We start from the raw sequence: 21,995 nt of genomic DNA, 5'->3' as shown, positions 1-21,995 counted from the left end.
GTGCATGAGCAGAAAGCTGGGTCAGAAATGGAGCAACCAGAACTGGAAATCCAATATGGGATGTCAGTGTCACAGGCAGTGGCTTAACCCACTGCACCACAATAACAGCCCCTTTTTCCTTTATTTTAATTTTCTCCATTTTGAGTTTGGTTTATGATTCTCATTTGTAGATGAAGAATTGAAATGGAGAGGGATTTTCATTTAGGATTTATATAGTTTTGGGTATAAAAAGAACATAAGGTATTTTCTAAGAGCCAAAAGGAACAAAGGTTTGGGAGATCTTTTTCTGCCACCTTGTTTACCCTCTCCCCTACCTAAGGAGTGGATTCATGGCCTAACAAGGTACATTTTATACTCCAGGGTTGGGGGAATTTCAGAATTGCTGTGGACTAATGGCTGTCATAAACCTTCCATTTTCCCCCCTTTTTAATGGGACTCTTTGTTGAAGTTATCCTACATGAGAATTAATACATTTTGAATGTTTGTGGGCAGACATATAACTTGACTACTTAGTTCATAATTCTCTGTCCCCAGGGGAGTTGCGTCTGGACCTAATGGAGATCTCATGGTCCTAAGGCATTGATCTCAATGATGTAATTTGCTGAAACTTATGAAGGAATCTCAGGGTGGTGGTCAATATATTTTGCATGTAGTTGAGGGGCTAGACTATGAATATTTATGGGCAATAGGAAGGCTGTATGATTGTTCAGAAAATACTCATTCTGTTTCCACTGTGAGTAGAATAACCCCTACTCAAGGATGTTGAGCTTGATGATTGATTTACTTTGATGGCATGTCAGTAAGTAGACTTGATGCAAGCAAAGACTTACCTGCTGGTACTTCTGCTGTTGTTAGAAGAACATGCTCAGAGTACCTCACTGACCCAGAGCTGATGAAAGACATGTGATACAGACCAGGAACCAAACTGCAGCTTGGCCAAGCTGCTCAGGCCCAGAATAAGTAAGTTAAATTCTGGCTGACTCATAGACCTGCAAGTATGAGAATTATTACTGTGTGGCACTGAATTTGTGAGTGCTTGAAACACCGTGGTAGCTAACTAAGTACTCTAGGGCCAAATACTTTTGGGAATTGCTGCATAATAGACATTCCATTTGGTGATTTGCAAAGCATGGAATAGAGCTAAACTTTTTGAGAAATTCTCTAGTAAAGACAATTGTGTAACTTCACTTAACTCATAGTCTCAGAATTATTTTGGGTCTTGAGTCCTTTCTTTGTATGTTAAAATAAAAAAATAGAAGTTAGCTGACATTTTTCCTAAGTTTCCTCTGCTAAAGATAGGACTCCCCTCTTGTCAAGGGGAGTAATTCAGCAACTCAGCTCACAATAGCCAAGATATGAATCAACCCAGATGTCCATCAACTGATGATAGGATAAGGACATTTTGGTATTTATACACAATGAAATACTAGTCAGCCATAAAAGGAATGAAATCCTGTTTTTGCAATGAAATGGATGTAACTTGTGATCATTATGCTTAGTGAAATAATCCTATCCCCGAAAAGGCAAAGCTCATGTTTTCCCTGATTTGTGGTAACTGGTATACAAAATGGGATACTGTGGTATACCAAATATCAATATACCAAAATGGTATATTGTGGTATACTGATATACAAAAAATGTAATGTATATTAGCAAAATTGACATATTGGAATTTGATTACTGTTTCAGCCCTTGTCTATATTCTTGAGGAACAGTGGTTTTTGTATTTACTACTTGTTAAAGATGGTTAAGCTTGTGGTTACAAAGTAAATTGAAAGTATGCTGATGTAAAAAGTAAAAGAAAAACAAGAAGGAGGAGGAAGGGTGAGAACTAGGGAGGGAGGGAGAGAAGGGTGAGAAGTATTATGCTTGTAAATCTGTATATATTAAATACATGAAATTTGTTCCCTTCTATAAATAAGAAAAGTGAAAATAAATTTTAGTTCCCACATGTAAGGGAGAACATGTGGGAAAAAGATTTAGATGATCTAACCTAACAATATAAATAAATAATTTTAAGTCTTCTCTTACTGGATTAGGTAGGTGAGAGGTTTAGGTGACTTTGGAGCTGGGAGAAGAGAATAGAAACAAATGATTATCTCAGTGGGAAAAGAGATGAGAGTTGGATGAGGCTTAAGGTAAAGGCAAGGAGCAACTAATGACAAATTTCTTGTGATGGGAGTGGTTGGAGATTCTCTTTTCTCATTGATTTTTTTTTTGACAGGCAGAGTGGACAGTGAGAGAGAGAGACAGAGAGAAAGGTCTTCCTTTGCCGTTGGTTCACCCTCCAATGGCCGCCACGGCTGGTGCGCTGTGGCCGGTGCACCGCGCTGATCTGATGGCAGGAGCCAGGTACTTATCCTGGTCTCCCATGGGGTGCAGGGCCCAAGCACTTGGGCCATCCTCCACTGCACTCCCTGGCCACAGCAGAGAGCTGGCCTGGAAGAGGGGCAACCAGGACAGAATCTGGCGCCCCGACCGGCACTAGAACCCGGTGTGCTGGCGCCACTAGGCGGAGGATTAGCCTAGTGAGCCACGACGCCGGCCCCCATTGATCTTTAAAGCAACTCCCCCCTCCTCTTCTGCTTAGTATTGTAAATCTCCTAAATTTTTTATACCATCTTTGTTAAAAGTCTGTTACCCAAATATTAATTTTGCCTTAAAGAATGAAGAAAGATGAAAAGAGTCTTCATGCTTGGCATGTGCTATGGGGAAAGGTGAGTGGTCACGGGACATGGGCATTAAGCATAAGCAACGTGTTAACAGAAACAGGAAAATGGAGAGCCGTGCAAAGGTAATTGTGAGTCTTTGGGTGTCATCCAAAATTTGAGGAGGGCTTAGATTTTACACTACACAAAGGTTAGGGGATGTGGCAGAGATTTTAGCTGAAACATTAGTTTGCACAAATATCCATGTGGTTCTGTGCATTTTCTTGAATCCCCTGCAGTTATGTTGAGGCCATGTGGCAGGATTCTGGTCTCTGGGATGTGAATGGGAGTGAGGCAGACCACTTACAGATCTGGGTCTTAGCTGTAGTCTACATGGTCTTGAAGGCCACATTCATGAATAAAACATAAATTTATTTCGTAAAGGAGCTGTTTAATGTTATTTGTTAACACAGCATAGCCTAGAAGACTCACTTTTTAACCTAATGAGCCCTGGCATGCATGTGTGCCAAATGTACATGTGTGTGTGCATTGTTATAAAAATAGTGAGTGTCCTCTTGGGCAGAGGTTGTTGTAGCCTAGGCAGAGTCCTTTAGCAACTGATGTGAGCAGGACAGACTGAATTTTAGTCTCATTGAATAACTTCATGCATATTATCTATATCTGTGATACAAAAAGGAGTCTTATCTCTCAATTCAAATCTTGTTAAGATAGATGAAGAAAGTACCTCGAAATGGCTAGAGACACTCTGCAAGCATTACAAAGTTGAACTCCTGCCATTTCTTTTCATATGTAGAGGACAGGAAGAAAAGAAAGGAGATATCCCTTGGTGATTGGAAGGCACTTGTTAAGGTTGTTCCTGGAAGTCCCTTGGGCTTGCCTTTCCTTTTCAAGCATATCTCCTAATCCCAGTGCCATGTTGGATCACACTGGGGATCAAGGCAGAAGAAAAATCAGTGATGCTGTTCTGTCTTTATTGAATATTTTGATGCTTTATTTATCATGAAGTTTTTGCATTGATTCTGGTTTTAAAAAATACTTCATTCAAATAATATTTATCTTGTTTACTGAAGTTTTTGGTGCCATATTAACTTATGCATGCAAGCCAGCACCTTACTCCTCTCATTTTAGTTCTGGATTTGATTTGCCTGGTGCCATCCTGTGCTGATGTCAAACTGCCACTCATTGTCCCTGAGTTTTCCAGCCCTATGCATTTGATCATGCTGATTTCCTTCCTGTCCTCTGTCCAAACTAACTGTCAAAGCCCATGTCCTCTGGGACACTCTGTAATCTACCCAACCTGTCCGTAATCTTAGTTACATATTGATTAAGAGTTGAGTACTTGTGGGCTTGCAGCTGATCATCTCACTTCTTAGGGCGAATATTCCTTATAGACAAGCACTGTGCATTCTTTTTGTTTTTCTCTTGAATCCCTTGTTCTTCACTTTGAATTCTTAGCACAGTAATGAATCATTGAACTATGTAGTCCCATATTTTGTTGGTTCTCCTAGTTGTTAAAAACAATTATTTCTCAGTTCTTTCTCATCTCCCTTATTTGCTTTTTTGAGTTGAGTCAACCTGAAATTCAGTGACTTAACAAAATGCCTATGAATTGGAGACTAGTGTCAAAGATGCAGAGTAAGTTAGCAAAGGCCATGCCAATGAAAAGAACTTGCCAGTTTCCCTGGGCAACATCCCAGGCTTCTGTTTTCCCTATGGTTTCATTTGTGTCTAGAGAAATACAGGAAAGATTTAATGAGACATCTGACTCCCTAGAGAGAGCAAACAGAAGACATAATGAGTCTTGTCGAGGTCTCTGTGCAGGGTGCCCGATTGGCATTCCTAGATAATGCTAATCAAAACTTTACTTCTGCCAGGAAGTTTTATGCTTCTAAATGCTTCTAACATTGTTGTGACTGAAAAAATGAAAGCTTGTGATGTGTGACTCCCTGTGGACCATGCAGATCTTTTGAACTGCTTCTCTTCTCCTTTGTGAGAACCTGGTTTGTTTTTTTTTTTTTGGAATTCACATGGGCAACAATTGCTTTTCCTTAGAGACCTCTTTCACCGTTGGCTCTGGATACCTCAGAGCTTTCCTAGCAGCCATCATTGTTTTCTCCAAAGAGACTTCTGTTGGATCTGGAAGACTATAAGAAAAGGCCTTTCTCAAATATTTAGGCTGTTCATTATCTGGAATTGAACACGACCAGGTAGAAAAATGGACCCTAACTAGATTTAGCAGATCATGGAAACAGAAACACTAACAGAAGTAAGTCCTTGACAGAATAGAACTGGCTAGAATTTTCTTGAAGGTCATACTGTACAGAAACTGACTTTTAGACAGCTTAGGCATTCTGTATGTGTGTGTGTGTGTGTGTGTGTGTGTAATGGAGGAGGAGGAAAAAGGACACAGACGCTTTAGGAGACTTGCCCAGCATCATATCTGAACTTGTAGGGGAGGACAAGACTCACTCAAACCAGAGCATAGTGCTCTCTCCTATGTCCTTAAGATGGCTTCTCCAAGTAGTGGAAGAAAAAATAACCTTTTAGTGACTAAGGAAAAATATTGGACAAAGAGAGAAGACCAGTCAGGTAAAAGGAAAGTGAAATTAAGGTGAGAAAATTGGCTTTTTTTTTTTTTTTTTTGGCTTATGCTCAATTCAGATTCCCAGATCAAATTTCCTTTATCATTTCCCCTGATAGGTCTGTCCAATGCTAGTATGGCTGCCAAAGTCTTATGTCTTAAAGATGATCAAATAGTCTCTCTATCCAATTGCTGCAACTCTGCCAAAGGACGTTCTATCCATTAGCTCAAAAGCCTCCATCAGCCATTAGATACTAATAGACTGCAGTGCTGGTGTTTGTTTACCTAATGGTGGCCACTTCCTGAGTAAGGGCTGTTGGAATAGTCATGCGATGCCTGTGAAGTCTGTTACAAGGTAAACTGAGCTTCTGCAGTTTGTTCTCAGTGACAGTTCCACCATCAACTAGCTGAGCAATCTTGGTTGAGTGACTCAAATTTTTCTAAATTTCCTCATCCATAGAATGAGGATAAGGAAATGTCTTACATCACAAAGTGGTTATAGGAAATAAATGGGCTAATTTACAAATGATGTAGAATAATATCTTATTATGTATTTTCAATTATTCATGACAATCATAGTTCTTATAAAATCTAAATTTGAAGAATGAGGAGGCTCTGGATAAGACACATTGTTAGGTCAAGGGGAGAACCTAAGCATGGCTTGACCTTTGTGGTTGTTCATTGATCTTATGGAGTTTTTAGACTTTAAGCCTTTTCTGTTTAAATAGTACACAAAAATAAGAATAATCACTTGGAAGTATCTACAGTAGTTTTCCTTTTGCGAGATGATTCACACTTCACATGATAACTTTATTCCACAAAAATACATTAAGCCCTTACTGTAATGTGGTGAATTCTGGGGAAACATACAACTGACAAGTCAGATTCAAGAGTTTTTGCTGGAGTGGTGTGGTAGGTATAGCCATTGCTTGGGTGCCTGTTCATGTCCAGCTGCTCCACTTCCCATCCAGCTCCCTGCTATTGTCCTGTAAAAAGCAGCGGAAGATAGCCCAAGTGTTTGAGCCCCTGCTACACATGTGGGAGACCAGGACGAAGCTCCTGGGTTCTGGCTTTGACTTGGTCCAGCCGTGGCTGTTGTGACCATCTGGGAAATGAACCGGTGGACAGAAGATCTTCCTCTCTCTGTTACTTTGACTTTTAAATACATAAATCTTAAAAAAAGAAGAGACTTCTAGTAGGAGGTACAGCTTACGTTGGGGCTTGAAGGTAGTATAGGAATTGGGAGGGACCTCAGGGAGAAGAGGAAGGTATTCCAGGCAGAAGGGGTATCCTGGCAAAATTGCAATGGTGTCAGAATACAGAGCAAAAGAGAAGCTAGTGACAATCATTTAGTATGGCTGGAGAAAAGTGTGGCAAGGTGAGGTGTGGTGAGGACTTGAGAGGTAAGGAAGTAAGCAGAGATCTTATTGAGTTCATTCACAATATGCTGAAAAGTCTAAATAATACCCTAGAGGCTTTAATAGACAGATGAGATATAATCAAATCAAAATCTAATAAATATTATTCTGGCCACAGAAAGGAGCAAGAGTTGGAAAAGAAGCAAATCTGAAGGCAGGGAAAGCAGTTAGCTCCACTCTTAATCCTGGTAAGAGATGATTAGAGTTTAAAAAAAATGCAGAGCTGAGGTCATGGAGCAAAAGGAATAGAGCCCTGAGATGTACAGATGCATGGAAGCAGGATCCCACATCCTAACTCTTCCTGGAGCTATGGGGAGATTTTGGTTCACAGTAGTTGTCCAACAGGCAGAGCTCACTCAGCCACTTTGCAGCAGAGGTGAGACAGTGAGCACTCCTATTCCAAAAACGTTTTCCTGTATTTGCTTTCTTGACATACTAAGGTGACTGTACATCAAGAACTCTTTTGAAGGCAGGCAGTACTGCCAGTCATCTCTGAAGCCTCACGTAAGTACCTGGAACATTTTGTGCATGGTGCGTATTCAACAAGTGCAACCTGGAAACAATGGTACATCCTATTTGCAGCTTTCTAACATGCTTCTCTTATAGATCTCTCAGGAAGCACTGGCTTCATGGCAGAGAAATCTCACCATGGTGACCGAATTCTTCCTAATTGCATTCACTGAATTTCCTGAATGGGCACTCCCTCTCTTCCTCCTGTTCTTATTAATTTATCTCATCACCTTACTGGGGAACTCTGGCATGATTGTTCTGATCCACATAGATCGCCGACTCCACACACCCATGTACTTTCTTCTAAGCCATCTCTCGTTCATGGACATCTGCTACTCATCCGTCACTGTTCCTCAGACTATGGTGGTGCTATTGGAGCATGGAGCAGCTTTATCCTATATGCGTTGTGCTGCTCAGTTCTTCCTGTTCACTTTCTTTGGTTCCATTGACTGCTACCTGCTGGCCATCATGTCCTATGACCGCTATGCGGCCGTGTGCCAACCACTGCTTTACGCCGCCATCATGACGCAGAAGGCTCGCCTGGGTTTTGTGGTTGGGGCTTATGTTGCTGGTCTCTTCAGTGCACTGGTACGGACCACTTCAGCGTTCACTCTTACATTCTGTGCTAACAATGAGATCGACTTCATTTTCTGTGACCTCCCTCCTCTTTTAAAGTTGACCTGTGGGGACAGCTCTATTCAGGAAATGGTAATTATTGTGTTTGCCATTTTTGTCATTCCTGCTTGCATGGTGGTGATCTTGGTGTCCTACCTGTTTATTATTGTGGCCATTATGAGGATCCCTTCAGCAGGAGGGAGGGTCAAGACCTTTTCTACTTGTGCCTCCCACCTGACAGCTGTGTCTCTCTTCTTTGGAACTCTCATCTTCATGTACCTGAGAGATAACTCTGGCCAGTCCTCAAAAACGGATCGGGTGGTATCTGTGTTCTACACAACAGTGATTCCCATGCTGAATCCCCTCATATACAGCCTGAGAAACAAGGAAGTGAAGGAGGCCCTATGGAAAATTCTCAGTAGAACCAAGCGGTCCTGAATATTTCCTACCTTAGGAAATTTCAGGAATGACGTATTCTGTATCCTAGGAACTAGCTATTTATAGCACACTTAATGTTTAAGTGGATAGCTCGTGGTGCAAACTTATAAAAACCAGAATGGGGCCTCCGCTGTGGCGTAGAGGGTAAAACTGCCACCTGCAGTGGGGGCATCCCATATGGGTTTCAGTTCAAGTCCCAGCTGCTCCACTTTCCATCCAGCTCTCTGTTATGGCCTGGGAAAGCAGTAGAAGATGGACCAAGTCCTTGGGCCCCTGCACTCATGTGGGAGACCTGGAGAAAGCTCCTGGCTCCTGGCTCCTGGCTTTGGATCGGCGCAGCTCTGACTGTTGCAGCCAGTTGGGGAGTGAACCAGTCGATGGAAGATCTCTCTCTCTCTCTACCTCTCCTTCTCTCTCTGTGTAACTCTGACTTTCAAATAAATAAACAAATAAATCTTCAAAAAATCCAGAAAACAAACAAACAAACCAAAACCCCAGAAATTTCAGCTCCAGGGAGAAGAAAGAAGAAAAGGAAGAGGTAGCTTGAGAAGACATTGGAGTGAGAACTATGACTTCTAGGACGAGTCACAAAAGAATCTGAAATTTAAAAAAAAAACACAATAGAATCTGAAATTAAATCCTGTGTAATTCAGTGCAACTCACAGACCTCATCAGGCTGTATTTATACAAGATTACATTTATTAATTTTTAAAATTTTATTTAATTTATACAAACTTCATGTATTTTATATATACAATTTTAGGAACTCAGTGATTCTTCTCACCCTACCTGCACTTCTACCTTTCTTCTTCCTCCCTCTCCTATTCCCATTCTTATTTTTTACAAAGATCTATTTTCAGTTAACTTTATACTCATGAATTCAACCCTACACTAAGTAGAGTTCAACAAATAGTATGAAGAAAAAAACACTGTTCCTGAACTGTGGAGACAAGGGCTGTAAACAATCATAGAAAGATTACATTTTTTTAACTTTTATTTAATGAATATAAATTTCCAAAGTACATCTTATGGATTTCAATAACTTCCCTCCCACCCGCAACCCTCCCCTCTCCTGTTCCCTCTCCCCTTCCATTCACATCAAGATTCATTTGCAATTCTCTTTATATGCAGAAGATCAATTTAGCATATATCAAGTAAAGCTTTCAACAGTTTGCACCCACACGGAAACACAGAGTGAAAAATACTGCTTGAGTACTAGCTATAGCATTAAATCACAATGTACAGCACATTAAGGACAGAGATCCTACATGAGGATTAAGTGCACAGTGACTCCTGTTGTTGACTTAACAAATTGACACTCTTGTTTATGGCATCAGTAATTACCCTAGGCTCTTGTCATGAGTTGCCAAGGCTATGGAAGCCTTTTGAGTTCACCGACTCTGATCATATTTAGACAAGGCCATGGTCAAAGTGGAAGTTCTCTCCTCCCTTCTTTTCACTGGGATCTCACTTGCAGAGATCTTTCATTTAGGTCATTTTTTTTTTTTTTGGCCAGAGTGTCTTGGCTTTCCATGCCTGAAATACTCTCATGGGCTCTTCAGCCAGATCCGAATGCCTTAAGGGCTGATTCTGAGGCCAGAGTGCTGTTTAGGACATCTGCCATTCTATGGGTCTGCTGTGTATCTCACTTCCCATGTTGGATCATTCTCTCCCTTTTTTATTCTATCAGCTAGTATTTGCAGACACTATTCTTATTTATGTGATCCCTTTGGTTCTTAGTCCTATCATTAGGATCAGTTGTGAACAGAAACTGATCACTTGTACTAGTGAGATGGCATTGGTACATGCCAACTTGATGAGATTGAATTGGAATCCCCTGGCACATTTCTAACTCTACCATTTGGGGCAAGTCCGATTGAGCATGTCCCAAATTGTACACCTCAGAAAGATTCCATTTATTGAAAACTTTTCTATCACCTATTTTGTAGAATGCTATCATCTACAAATGTCAAAAATAATGTATAGTGAGCTCCCTATATTTATTATGCAGATTCAGCAATTGCTATATTTTTCTATATTTACTTCTTGACATATATATATATATATATCCATCTATCAAGTCTTCTTATGTTTTGATCCATTTCAAAGTGCTTTGCAGACATCAGCATTGGTACCCTTCATCTATGTGCACTTCAGAATTACATCACTAACTAGGATTCAAGGAGTAGATTACATTTACTTATAATGGTGAAATTATGGTCGTTTCATTACCCAATTAGTAAAGCTGACTCTGCTCAATATATTCTTTAGAATTTCCTAGTAGCTCCCAGGGATGCCTCACACAAATCCATAAATGTCTTCAACAGGAGGTCATTAATACCTATCGCCACTGGAAATATGGCTTGTCTGTTCTTCCTCCCTACCTACCCCAGCTCCCATTTGTCACATTCCTGGACTGAGGATCCACTTGGTGAAATTATGCTTTCCCATTGCTGACCATGGTGTTTCCAGCGACTGGTGACTCTCTATGTTCTTAATGCTTCTTCTTCAGGAAGGCAGAATAGTGCTGCATTCCATGCAGGGGTGGGTGAGAGGGTGGCATTTTCTATCCTGAGTCCCTGTGCTCTGCAACTGCTCACTTCTGCCCAAAGCCCCATAAAATCTACAGGGTCTTAATCTTCAATTCTCTACCAATACCTTCTTTGTCTCCATCAAACCCAAGGCACTGGAAGGAACCCTGGCACATCTATTCATCTCTTCTGCGTTTTCTTGGATTTTTATCCTTGAAACTCAAAATTTTCTTCCTCACCTGAATTATCAAAAAGCAAAACCTAGGTATATAAATGATATAAACAACTATGGGAGGAGTACTGCAGGAGTTAATACTATCTTACAAACAGGATGATTCAAAACTTGGCTAGCCAAAAATGCTGTGTCACACATAGAATTCCAGTAACAGGATTTTATATTAGAAGAAGCAGATGCATCAAAGATGGAAGATTCAGAGTTCATGGAGTCAGAGGAAATTCATTTTAACACAGCCTATAGTACAATAGAAGCACATCTTAAATCTTTAAAGACATTATGCTTATTCTAGAAGACAGGGCACTTTAAAACACACATTACAATTTTCCCAAGAAGTATTTTATCCTTTTAATGGTGTTTTGCCTTGATATTAAAACCCAGGCTGAAAACTTATAGCTCCACTAAGGGGGAAGATTAATAAATAGTTCATGTGTCCATTGTCAGGTGGTGTGAAATAAGAAAGAAGTTAGAAAGTTTGAACTAGATGTATGAAATTCCCTCCTGATTGAAAAAAGAATGTTTGGTCTAAGTGAATAAAATCAATGTGCTGAGAAGATGCTTGCTCTCTTCCCTGACAACTCAAAAGGGAGTACTAGGAGAACGCATGGCCAGGCTTTAGGAAATAAGCTAATGCTTCCTTCCGATTAAATGCTAAGCAGGTGTGTAAAGATGCTCATTCACGAAGTAAGGGCTAAAGGAAGAGGTGCCGGCTGGCGCCGCAGCTCACTAGGCTAATCCTCTACCTTGAGGCGCCAGCACACCAGGTTCTAGTCCCGGTCGGGGCGCCGGATTCTGTCCCAGTTGCCCCTCTTCCAGGCCAGCTCTCTGCTGTGGCCAGGGAGTGCAGTGGAGGATGGCCCAAGTGCTTGGGCCCTGCACCCCATGGGAGACCAGGATAAGTACCTGGCTCCTGCCATTGCATCAGCGTGGTGTGCCGGCCGCAGTGCGCCGGCCGCGGCGGCCATTGGAGGGTGAACCAACGGCAAAAGGAAGACCTTTCTCTCTGTCTCTCTCTCTCACTGTCCACTCTGCCTGTCAGAAAAAAAAAAAAAAAAAAAAAGGAAGAGGTGCCATGAAACCCCAAGTTGTATATAGGACTCCATAAGCTTCTTAAGTCTGTGAATAGAACCCAGGGGTAGTTAAAAAATTGCCTGTCTACTTATGTATTGCAGGGGAGACAAGGTTCAATGAGGAATTAAAAAAATAAGTGATAATAAGGAAGTTGCCTGATTCTAAATGAGGATTTGTATATCCTTACTTTTATAACTTATGGTGAACTCATCAAATAAGGTATACAAACTCTCAATCTATAAACAAAATAGTGATTATTAGAGGTGGAAAGGGATGGAGAGAATAGAGGAAATTTCAATGATGGGTACCAAATCAGAGATAGATTGAAAAAAAAGTTCTTAGTATTACACAGCATAGAGGGCCAACTATAGTTCATAATAATCTATTATATATTTAAGAAAAAAATTAAAGAAAGGGGTTACAAGGTTCCAATTATAAAGTAATATCAAAGAAGGTGAAATGCTGATTACTCCAATTTGGTCAGTACATATTGTACACATGGGTTGAAGCTTTGCACAGCAGCCCATAAACACGGACAATTATTATTTTTAAAAACTTGTGATTGATTTTATTTAGTTATTTTAATTTTAAAAGCTCTGATTCTAGCTGATAAGTTATTTGAAAATCTGCTTTTGAAATAAAAATGGAATTATTCCCGATTTGGCATATTTACTTCTGTTTACATATCCAATGGGTATGTAATTTTCCTTGCCGCATTATTCACAATAATCATGAGAGATAAATAATCCAGATGTCCATCACCAGATGAACAGATAAAGGAAATGTGCTATCTTCATCAAAGGGATTGTTATACAGCCTTTAAATGGAACAGAATCCTACCAGTTGTATGGACAGCATCATGTTCACTGAAGTAAGTGTGTCACAGAAGGAGAAATAATCCATGATTTCATTTGTAAGAAATATTCAAAATAATAAAACTCATAAAAGTAGACAATAGGATAGTGGATGCCAGGGCTGGGAGAGGAAGAAATGGACAACTGGTGTTCAGTGAATAGAACATTTCAGTTATCCAAGACAAGTCAGTTCTAGAGATCTGCTTAATAGTATAGTACCTGGATTAACAATATTATATTGTGCACTTTAAAATATGTTAAAGGGACAGGTTTTGTTTCAAGTGTTCCTACCACCAAAACCCAACCGTCCAAAAATCTCCCCCAAAATAAAACCCACCAAAGAACACAAGGACATTTTTGGAGATGATGAATATATGAATATGATAACCTCGACTATGGTGATGATATAAGTTGTCTTTAAAAAATCATGGAAAATGTGTATTATGAAAAACTGTACAAGGATTTCAAGCATTTTGTATCAAAATATACTTTTAAATTCATTTCCGTGAATTTTTGTAGTACCCTGAGATTGCAAGTATACACATATGTACAAACTCAACAAAATGAATACATTAAGTAAATACTTTTTGTATACCCATTATGCTTTAAAAGTTTAGAGAAGTCTGATTTTGGATCTACATGTCTTGGGAAAACCAGGCTGTTCAGATTAGGAACACCATCTACTGGGAGGTTTTGAAAGTGGCTCTGATATTGAAAAGAATAAAAAAGATATTCTGAAGAGAAGCCTTGCACATCTAATAGGGGATGGCCAGTATAATAATTTACGTGAACCCTGCCTGGTCTCGCCCCTGGCATTCAGCTAGGCACTTCTGCTTACCATTCTCAAGTGCCTGCCAATACCTGGTGTTCTCTGAACAGAAGTTCCCCACCAGGAGCCACGTCCTGAGCTGTCAAAGAAGAGACCTGTTAGTATCATGACTGTTCTGATGAGCCGCAAGAGATCTCTGCATCCTCTTTTGCCTCAGACACAAACGAAGTGTTCTGAGGACTGCTCTACTTAGTAAAAGAGACGGGAGAAGGAAAGCCATATGCATTCCAGGGCCAGATAAGCAGATATGACTTTATTCTGGTTGAAGCAAGACATGAGCGATATGCGTGATTTCAGAAGTGCCAACAAAGAGCTTGTTTCTTTCTTAAACTTCCAGTCTTCATTTGCAATTGTTTTGCTTGAAAGTAGGCTTCTTGATCTCTGCAGATGGTTGGATACAATAGAAAGAGTTGGGTGATGATTGCCAGAACCAGCGTTATGTCCTTCTCTGATGGAATTTCCTTCTTCATCTACAAAATGAGGGAGATTGTTGAACAAAGGAATTCCCACTGTGGCATTAGATTCTGCTTCTCTGGGGTTTTATCTTGTTAAAATTTAAATTATTTGGTTGGCGCCGTGGCTCAATAGGCTAATCCTCCACCTTGCGGGGCATATTGGGTTCTAGTCCCGGTCAGGGCGCCGGATTCTGTCCCGGTTGCCCTTCTTCCAGGCCAGCTCTCTGCTGTGGCCCAGGAGTGCAGTGGAGGATGGCCCAAGTGCTTGGGCCCTGCACCCCATGGGAGACCAGGAGAAGCACCTGGCTCCTGCCATCGGATCAGCGCGGTGCGCGGCCACAGCGTGCTGGCTGCAGTGGCCATTGGAGGGTGAACCAACGGCAAAAGGAAGACCTTTCTCTCTGTCTCTCTCTCTCACTGTCCACTCTGCCTGTCAAAAAAAAAAAAAAAAAAGAAATTATCTGAGAAAAATCTCACATTAAACATTGCTAGCCAATTCCTTCAGAAGGGAGTTGTCTCAGCTCTCTCTCAAAGCACAGGGTATGGTGGACAGTGAGAATTTGCAAAGCTGATAACTGAGAAGTACAGAGTGCCAAGACCAAGGAAGATGGAGTGGTCATAGACAAAATTTCTATTTATTATATTGGCCCTAGGAGGTCAGCATAAAGTTGACCTCTTTCCAATGCCTTTTTATGGTGGGAAGGATGTAGACATGAATTGTTTAAATATCAGTGGCATATTTACTTCAGCTCTGCCACCTGTTACCTCTGTCAATCACTACTCAGACATCAAGTCTGTGGGAGGCCCTGCAACACAGGTGCACTGAGAATTTCTTGGATTCTCCTTACTTTAGAGTGGAGAAGAGCTTTTCTTTTATGTTTCCCAAAACAGCATCCTCTCTCATCTGGGAAAAAAATCTACTTTCTTTAAAAAAAAAGATTTATATTTATTTGAAAGGCAGAGTTACAGAGAGCTACAGGCAGAGAGAGAGAGAGAGAGAGAGACCTCTTCCATCCATTGATTCACTCTCTAGATGGCTGTGGTCACCAGAGCTGTGCTGATCCAAAACCAGGAACCAGGAGCTTCTTCTGGGTCTCCCCATGGGTATAGGGGCACAAAGACTTAAGCCATCCTCTACTGCTTTCCCAGGCCATAACATAGAGCTACCCCGGAAGTAGAGCAGCCAGGACTAGAACCAGCGCCCATATGGGATCCAGCACTGCAGATGGTGGCTTTACCCACCACATCACAGCACTGGCCCCAAAATCTCCTCTCTTTATTCTGACTATGGGGTTCACACGAGTTCTTCCATTGCCTTGTAGATTCTGTCTTTCTTGTCTTAACAAATTGGCAACTGACCAATATTGAACCAATCCTGATACACCATCTCCTGGCTATCTGACATCTAAGGTCTTTTTTTTTTTTTTTTTTTTGCTTTAACTTGGTTCCATTAAAAGTGATTTTAATCTCTTTTGTGGTGGAAAAAAATCTGATCTATGGTATGTGATGTGTGGAAACAGCTTTTGGGACTTTTTTCTACTTTGTGCAGAAGTAGAGTTGGGAAGAATATAAAGCTTATATCTGGAGAAAATTATGGGGAATGGAGAAATCCCCGATGTCACAGCAGTCACTGAGATTTAGCGGCATCGTTGCCTGTTTGAGAATCTTGTAGTGAATTCGCCTGTGTGGCCGAGCCATGTTATGCCCTGGGTTTCTCTCACTTGCGACAAAAGAAGTTTTCAATGAGATACCCTGGGACTACAGGTTATCACCCATTCAGGAACTCTTTCACCATACCTACAAGGTAAAGAGTTGAACCGGATTCCAAAGTTCCTTCTGGGTACATAGTTTGAGGCAGTTCAGATATGGAGCCTCAGGAAAAAAAAAAAAAAAAAAAAAAAAAAAAAAAAAAAAAAAAAAAAAAAAAAAAACTTGAAGAAATTTCACAGGGAGCAATGAGGGAAATCTCTGAGACAACTTGGGGGATAGGAAAGGCAGATACACAGAATTGGATCAAGATGAATTCACGTTGTTATCTGGGTCGTCATTATTTGGGGTTTCTTCTGAATTTGAGAGCAATAAGAGATCACTGGATAAAGTCCTCACTAATCTGTCCTTAAAAAGCTAGGGTCAGGGAATCAAATGAATTAATCCAACCACTAACATTTTTCCTACTTAGGGGCCTCAGCCTGTCCTGTAAATTGGAAAGAGTGGGTCATTTGACCTCTAATATCCACTTTGCTTCTGGCATCTTACAAAAGCCTGTAAAAATTCAACAGTTTCAGAATATGTGTAAAGCGAGGGCAGGGATACCAATGATAAATTAAGAGGGGGAAATTCTGTAGATTAATAATTTCTCCTGAAGTCCTTCCAAAATAAATTTGTAAGCACTAGGTGTTCTTTGGCTTGGCCTTGGCCTGATATCCATCCAAGTCTTGATGCAGGGAGATAGTGGAGATGGATCCCAGGGTGATGCTGAAGACATGTCCTTACATCCTTCCTAGTGCTTCCTCCAGGCCACAGGTCACGACATTTTTGTTACAAGGAACAGATATGCACTTAATGCAGTTCATTCAAATAGCTTTTGGGAAAAAGAGAGAATTATTTCTTGCAGTTGACTCAAGGGAAGTCTTGTGTTTGTTCAATTAACTTTGTCTAGAAAGGTGAGGCTACATGGGGCTACAGCAGATGTTAAGACCACCCCTTCACCAGTGACTTTGATACTTCATAGGGGTCATGGCTAAATGTCCCAAGAATTTTCCATCACAATCTTTTTTTTTTTTTTTTTTTTAATTTATTTGACAGATAGAGTTACACAGTGAGAGAGACATAGAGAAAGGTCTTCCTTCCATTGGTTTACCCCCCAAATGGCTGCTACGGCCGGAGCTACGCCAATCCGAAGCCAGGAATCAGGTGCTTCTTCCTGGTCTCCCATGCGCGTGCAGGAGCCCAAGCACTTGGGCCATGCTCCACTGCCCTCCCAGTCCACAGCAGAGAGCTGGACTGGGAGAGGAGCAACCGACTAGAACCCGGTGCCCACATGGGATGCTGACGCAGCAGGCGGAGGATTAAACCAAGTGAGCCACGGCGCCGGCCCCTCTATCACAACCTTAACTCACTCTGTAATGTAGGTCTTATCTCTAGGCAAAGTTCTTATCTTCCTGAAAAGGCTAAAAGGAAACCACAGACATAGAAAGAAGAACTGCTCAACTATTTCCAACATGAGGTTTGTGAGGCTTTACAGTAGAAGATAGAAGTTAGGAGTGTGCGTTCTTGAGTAATACTGCTTAGGTTGAAGCCCTAACTCTGCCACTTACCATGGGACTACTGGTGTCTAAATTTTATCATCTTCTTAAAACAGTAATAATAGCATCTATCTATCTATCTATCTATCTATCTATCTACTATCTATCTTTCTATCTTTCTATCAATCATCTATCTTAGAAAGAGTGAACTGGCATATAGTAAGCAGCTTAGATACTTTTTGCTATAATTATCCTGTTGCATTTCCTTCCCAAATTTTGGTCAGCTCTCCAGGTCTTAGGTAAAAAGGATCCAAATGTCTTTTTACCAATATTCATATTATATACTTTCTTAAATCTATACTATTTGACATTCACTTTGCTTCTTTTCAGGGGCTGGCCACATTTTACTAATCATTCTTGTCATAGTATTTTTTAACCATTTAAAAAAATTAAGAATTTTAATTGAAAAAATAATAATTGTGTCTATTTATGGAGTACAATGTGATATTTGAACTACAAATATACTGTAGAAAGGTTTAAACATCCTAATGAAATATGATGGTTGAAACCAGAATAGTGATTATCGGTCTAGGAATGGTGGAAGGAAAAGTGGGATAAGGGTGGTGGAGTACTAGGTACCAAAACACAGTAAGATAGAGAGAATAGGTTCCTAATGTTTCACAGCATAATAGGATATCTAGTGTATATTTTCTGAGTAAATAGAAGATAGGAATTCCAGGGCTCCAGTCGTAAACTAAGGACAAGGAAAGTGAAGCGTTCATTACCTGACTTGATCTATACACATTGTATACACTTATTGAAACGTCACATTGTAGTCCATAAATATATATAATTATTAAGTGTTAGTCAAAATAAGTCTCTTAAATGTTTAAGAAGCTGGAAATACAGACCAATCTGATTTGATCTTTAAACCTTGAAAGCGGGTATAGAACTGTTGCATTGCATTCTATAAATATGAAAAAAAAAACCTGCAATAAAAGAATAGATTTGGTGCTGTTGGCCTCAGCACCTATTTCCCCTGAGGTTGGGGGCATTGGGGGTTACCACTCTTTATGCAGGAAAACTTGCAAGTGTCACCTATGGAGCCCATTTCACCATTGAAAGAAAAGCGTTCATTAAAGGACAAGGTACTTCCCTCTCCCATGGCTCCTGAGGGATCCATCTGGAAGGTTGCTGTCCCTCCTGCTTCCTTCCATATTCCTGTCTGCGTAGGAGCGATTGCTCCTTGGGGGGCTGGTCCCACAGAGACTTAAAGGAACAGATCCTCAGATGAATCAGCAAGAGATCTTGTTTGCTGGAACAGTCACTACTTTGCTCTTTGGCATTTGAGAAACTTCTGAGGCTCTTTAAAGCTGTATGGCCTAAGAAGTGTCCTTTGCTGGGAACTCTAGATTTGTAGGATGCTAGTGAAAAAGAGGTTCTGTGGCCAAACACAATCGGGAAATTGTGGGTTAGAGCAAGATGGTGAGCTTGCTTGATTATAGGACTTTGAACCTTTGGTATGCTGATATACAATGTGATTTTTCCACGTGAGAACATGTACCTAAGATACCTGGGGAAAACAGGAGCCTTCTGCCAGAGATCCTCAAGCCTGGCTGCACACTGTGATCACCTGGGGGTTTACGAAAGCACTGGTGTCTGACTCCAAGCTCAGACATTCTGACTTAATTGTTCAGGGGTACAGCATGAGCCTCGGGATTTTTAAAGGCTCCCGGGTGATTGCATTGTGAAGCAAAGTTTGGGAACCACTGCCCTGAACTTGTTTTGTTCTTTCTGACCAGGCTTAGTTCACAGAGCACTGACCTGCTTTGATTTCTTTTCTATTTATTTATTTATTTGCTACCAAGAAGCTTCTGAGTCCTCTGAGAATATAGGTTTTTAAAATTCATGAACATCCAGGGAAACAACAAACTCACCGTGTCTCCAGGTCTCCTGTGAGGGAGACAGGCACAGATGGGACTGCGGAGAAAACATGCTCTCCCAGGACGTGTCTCTCTTGATAAATGCTTCATATTCTCTCTCACATGGGGAAGCTAAGAAAGTTGATTTGAATTTAGAATTGGGATGACCAGAGGCTGGGAAGAGTGAGGAGTTATGGGGACTGGAAGGGGGCTTGAATGACACCAAAACATAGCCGGAGGGAACAGGCTCTTGCATTCCCATAGCACATTGGGGCAACCACAGTCCACAACAACCTGCATGCCTTATGAAGAACTAGAAGACATAAGCCCAAAGCCTCCCCATATAAAGAAATGATAAGGAAATTGAAATGTTAATTAACCTGATTTGATTAGAAAATGCCATATATGTGTGTGTGCACATTCTATCCATAAGTATGTAAAATTATTACATGTTAATCCAACATAAAAAAGAAAACAAAAAGCACATTTTAATTATTTTGGTTTAGGGCACAGCACTGGACCAGCAGGGCTGGAGCTCCTGAGAGTGCTTCCCAAAGCGCTTTCTTTAGTTATAATTTTTGGAGATTCACTGTGTCAGAATCACCGTGGCTGTCTGTGAGCAATGTAGGCCCCTGTCCTCTCCCTGGAAGGCAGACCTGCTATAACTGAGTCTGTGGAGGTGGACACCGCCTATTCACATTTTAAACAAATTCCTTGGGTTATTCTTATGCACACTGAAGTTTGAGAACCCATGCTGTCCTGGAGGGGTTGATCGCCATCAGGAAATGCAAATCAAAACCATAATGACATAGCACCTTCCCCTGTCAGAGTGGCTGACATCTAAAACACAGAGAGTGACAAATGCTGGCGAGGATGCGGATGGGCAGAACACTTACACACTGTTGGTGGGAATACAGCCACTATGGAAAACAGTGTGGAGATTTCTCAAAAAACTAGAAATAGACTTTCCATGTGATCCAATGATCCCACCACTGGTTATATATCCAGAAGACATGAACACGTTGTGTCAAAGAGATGCCTGCACCACCATGTTTACAGCAGCATTGTTCACAATAGCGAAAATATGGAATGAACCAAGGTGGCCACCATCAGATGAATGGATAAAGAAAACATGGTGTATATATATCATGGATTATTATTCAGCTATAACAATGAACGAAACTCTACCATTTGCAGCAAAATGGACACAACTGGAGGGCATCACATTGAGAGGGATAAGCCAGACCCAGAAAGACAAACATCACATGTTCTCCCTTACATGTGGGAACTAAAATTCAAAAAAACAAGCAACGGGCTGGCGCTGTGGCTCACTTGGTTACTCCTCCGCCTGTGGCACTGGCATCCCTTATGGACGCCAGGTTCTAGTCCCGGTTGCTCCTCCTCCAGTCCAGCTCTCTGCTGTGGCCAGGGAAGGCAGTGGAGTTGGCCCAAGTGCTTGGGCCTCTGCACCTGCATGGGAGACCAGGAAGGAAACACCTGGCTCCTGGCTTTGGATTGGCACAGGGCCGGCTGCAGCGGCCATTTTGGGGGGGGTGTGAACCAATGGAAAAGGAAGACCTTTCTCTCTGTCTCTCTCTCTCACTGTCTAACTCTATCTGTCAAAAAAAAAAAAAAAAAAAAAAAAAAAAAAAAAAAAAAGAAGAAGAAAACAAGAAATGTCCGTGTGTGTTAGTATTGCTGTGAATATAGTTTTGTAAAACTCTTATACCTCTGTGAAACCAATGAGTAAGAATGTTATACTATTATAGTTTTAATGATCTGTGATTACTTTAAAATTTACTGTATGTAGTTGAAATGATTACTTTTCCACTCAATTATTGTTTATAGCCATTTTCTACACTCCCACTAAACTAGGGTCTTTTTTTTTTTTACTTGTTAAACTTCTTTTTGGTGAAGTATTAAGCATTTTACTGTATTGCAAATTTAAAATGTAATCTCAAAAAATAGAAAAAGAAAGAAAAGGGGTAAGGAAGGTAGGAGGGAGAGGGGGAAGGAGGGAGGACGGGAATATCATTATGTTCTTAGAATTATATAGGAGGTACCTTTCTCTGAAGGGAGGAGAGAACCTCCACTTTGACTATGACCTTGTCTAAACAAGATAAGAATCGGAGAACTCAGAGGGCTTCCATAGCCTTGGAAACTCATGACCGGAGCATAGGGAGACTACTGATGCCATAGACAGGAGTGTCAATTGGTAAAGTCAACAACAGGAGTCACTGTGCACTTACTCCTCATGTAGGATCTCTGTCCTTGATGTGCTGTGTATTGAGATTTAATGCTATAACGAGTACTCAAACAATATATTTCACTTTGTGTTTTTATGGGGGTGCAAACTGTTGAAATCTTTACTTAATGCATACTAAACTGATCCTCTGTAAAAAAAAAAAAAGAAAAGAAAAAAAAAAAAGAAAGAAATTATCAACTCCCAACTTGACTCTCACTGGGATTAAACATGACAATAGGTCTGATCTGATTTCATCATCATTTAAAAAAAAATCATCTATTATTTTTCACTTTATGTTTCTGTGTGGGAGCAAACTGTTGAAATCCTTACTTAATGTATACTAAGCTGATCTTCTGTATATTAAGATAATCGAAAAT

General features: G+C 40.7%; 1 protein-coding gene across 1 annotated transcript; it reads left to right on the top strand.

Annotated features, from left to right (window-relative positions):
- Positions 1–2,734: 2,734 nt before the first annotated feature.
- LOC100339291 (olfactory receptor 9Q1) lies at positions 2,735–8,231 on the top strand. Its single transcript, XM_008273189.4, has 2 exons — positions 2,735–2,794; positions 7,275–8,231. The coding sequence occupies exons 1-2, from the start codon at positions 2,735–2,737 to the stop codon at positions 8,229–8,231; spliced, it is 1,017 nt and encodes a 338-aa protein (XP_008271411.4).
- Positions 8,232–21,995: the final 13,764 nt, after the last annotated feature.

The sequence above is a fragment of the Oryctolagus cuniculus genome, chromosome 1, assembly GCF_964237555.1.
Source record: "Oryctolagus cuniculus chromosome 1, mOryCun1.1, whole genome shotgun sequence".
NCBI classification, from domain to species: domain Eukaryota; kingdom Metazoa; phylum Chordata; class Mammalia; order Lagomorpha; family Leporidae; genus Oryctolagus; species Oryctolagus cuniculus.
The sequence above is the reverse complement of the archived record's forward strand: the minus strand, read 5'-3'. Positions and strand labels throughout refer to the sequence as shown.

Excerpts from the sequence above, each read along its gene's own strand:
- LOC100339291 (XM_008273189.4), top strand. The coding sequence starts at position 2,735 with ATGGGCATTAAGCATAAGCAACGTGTTAACAGAAACAGGAAAATGGAG. Across the intron at positions 2,795-7,274 it reads AAATGGAGAGCCGTGCAAAG|ATCTCTCAGGAAGCACTGGC; the intron begins GTAATTGTGAGT and ends CTTCTCTTATAG.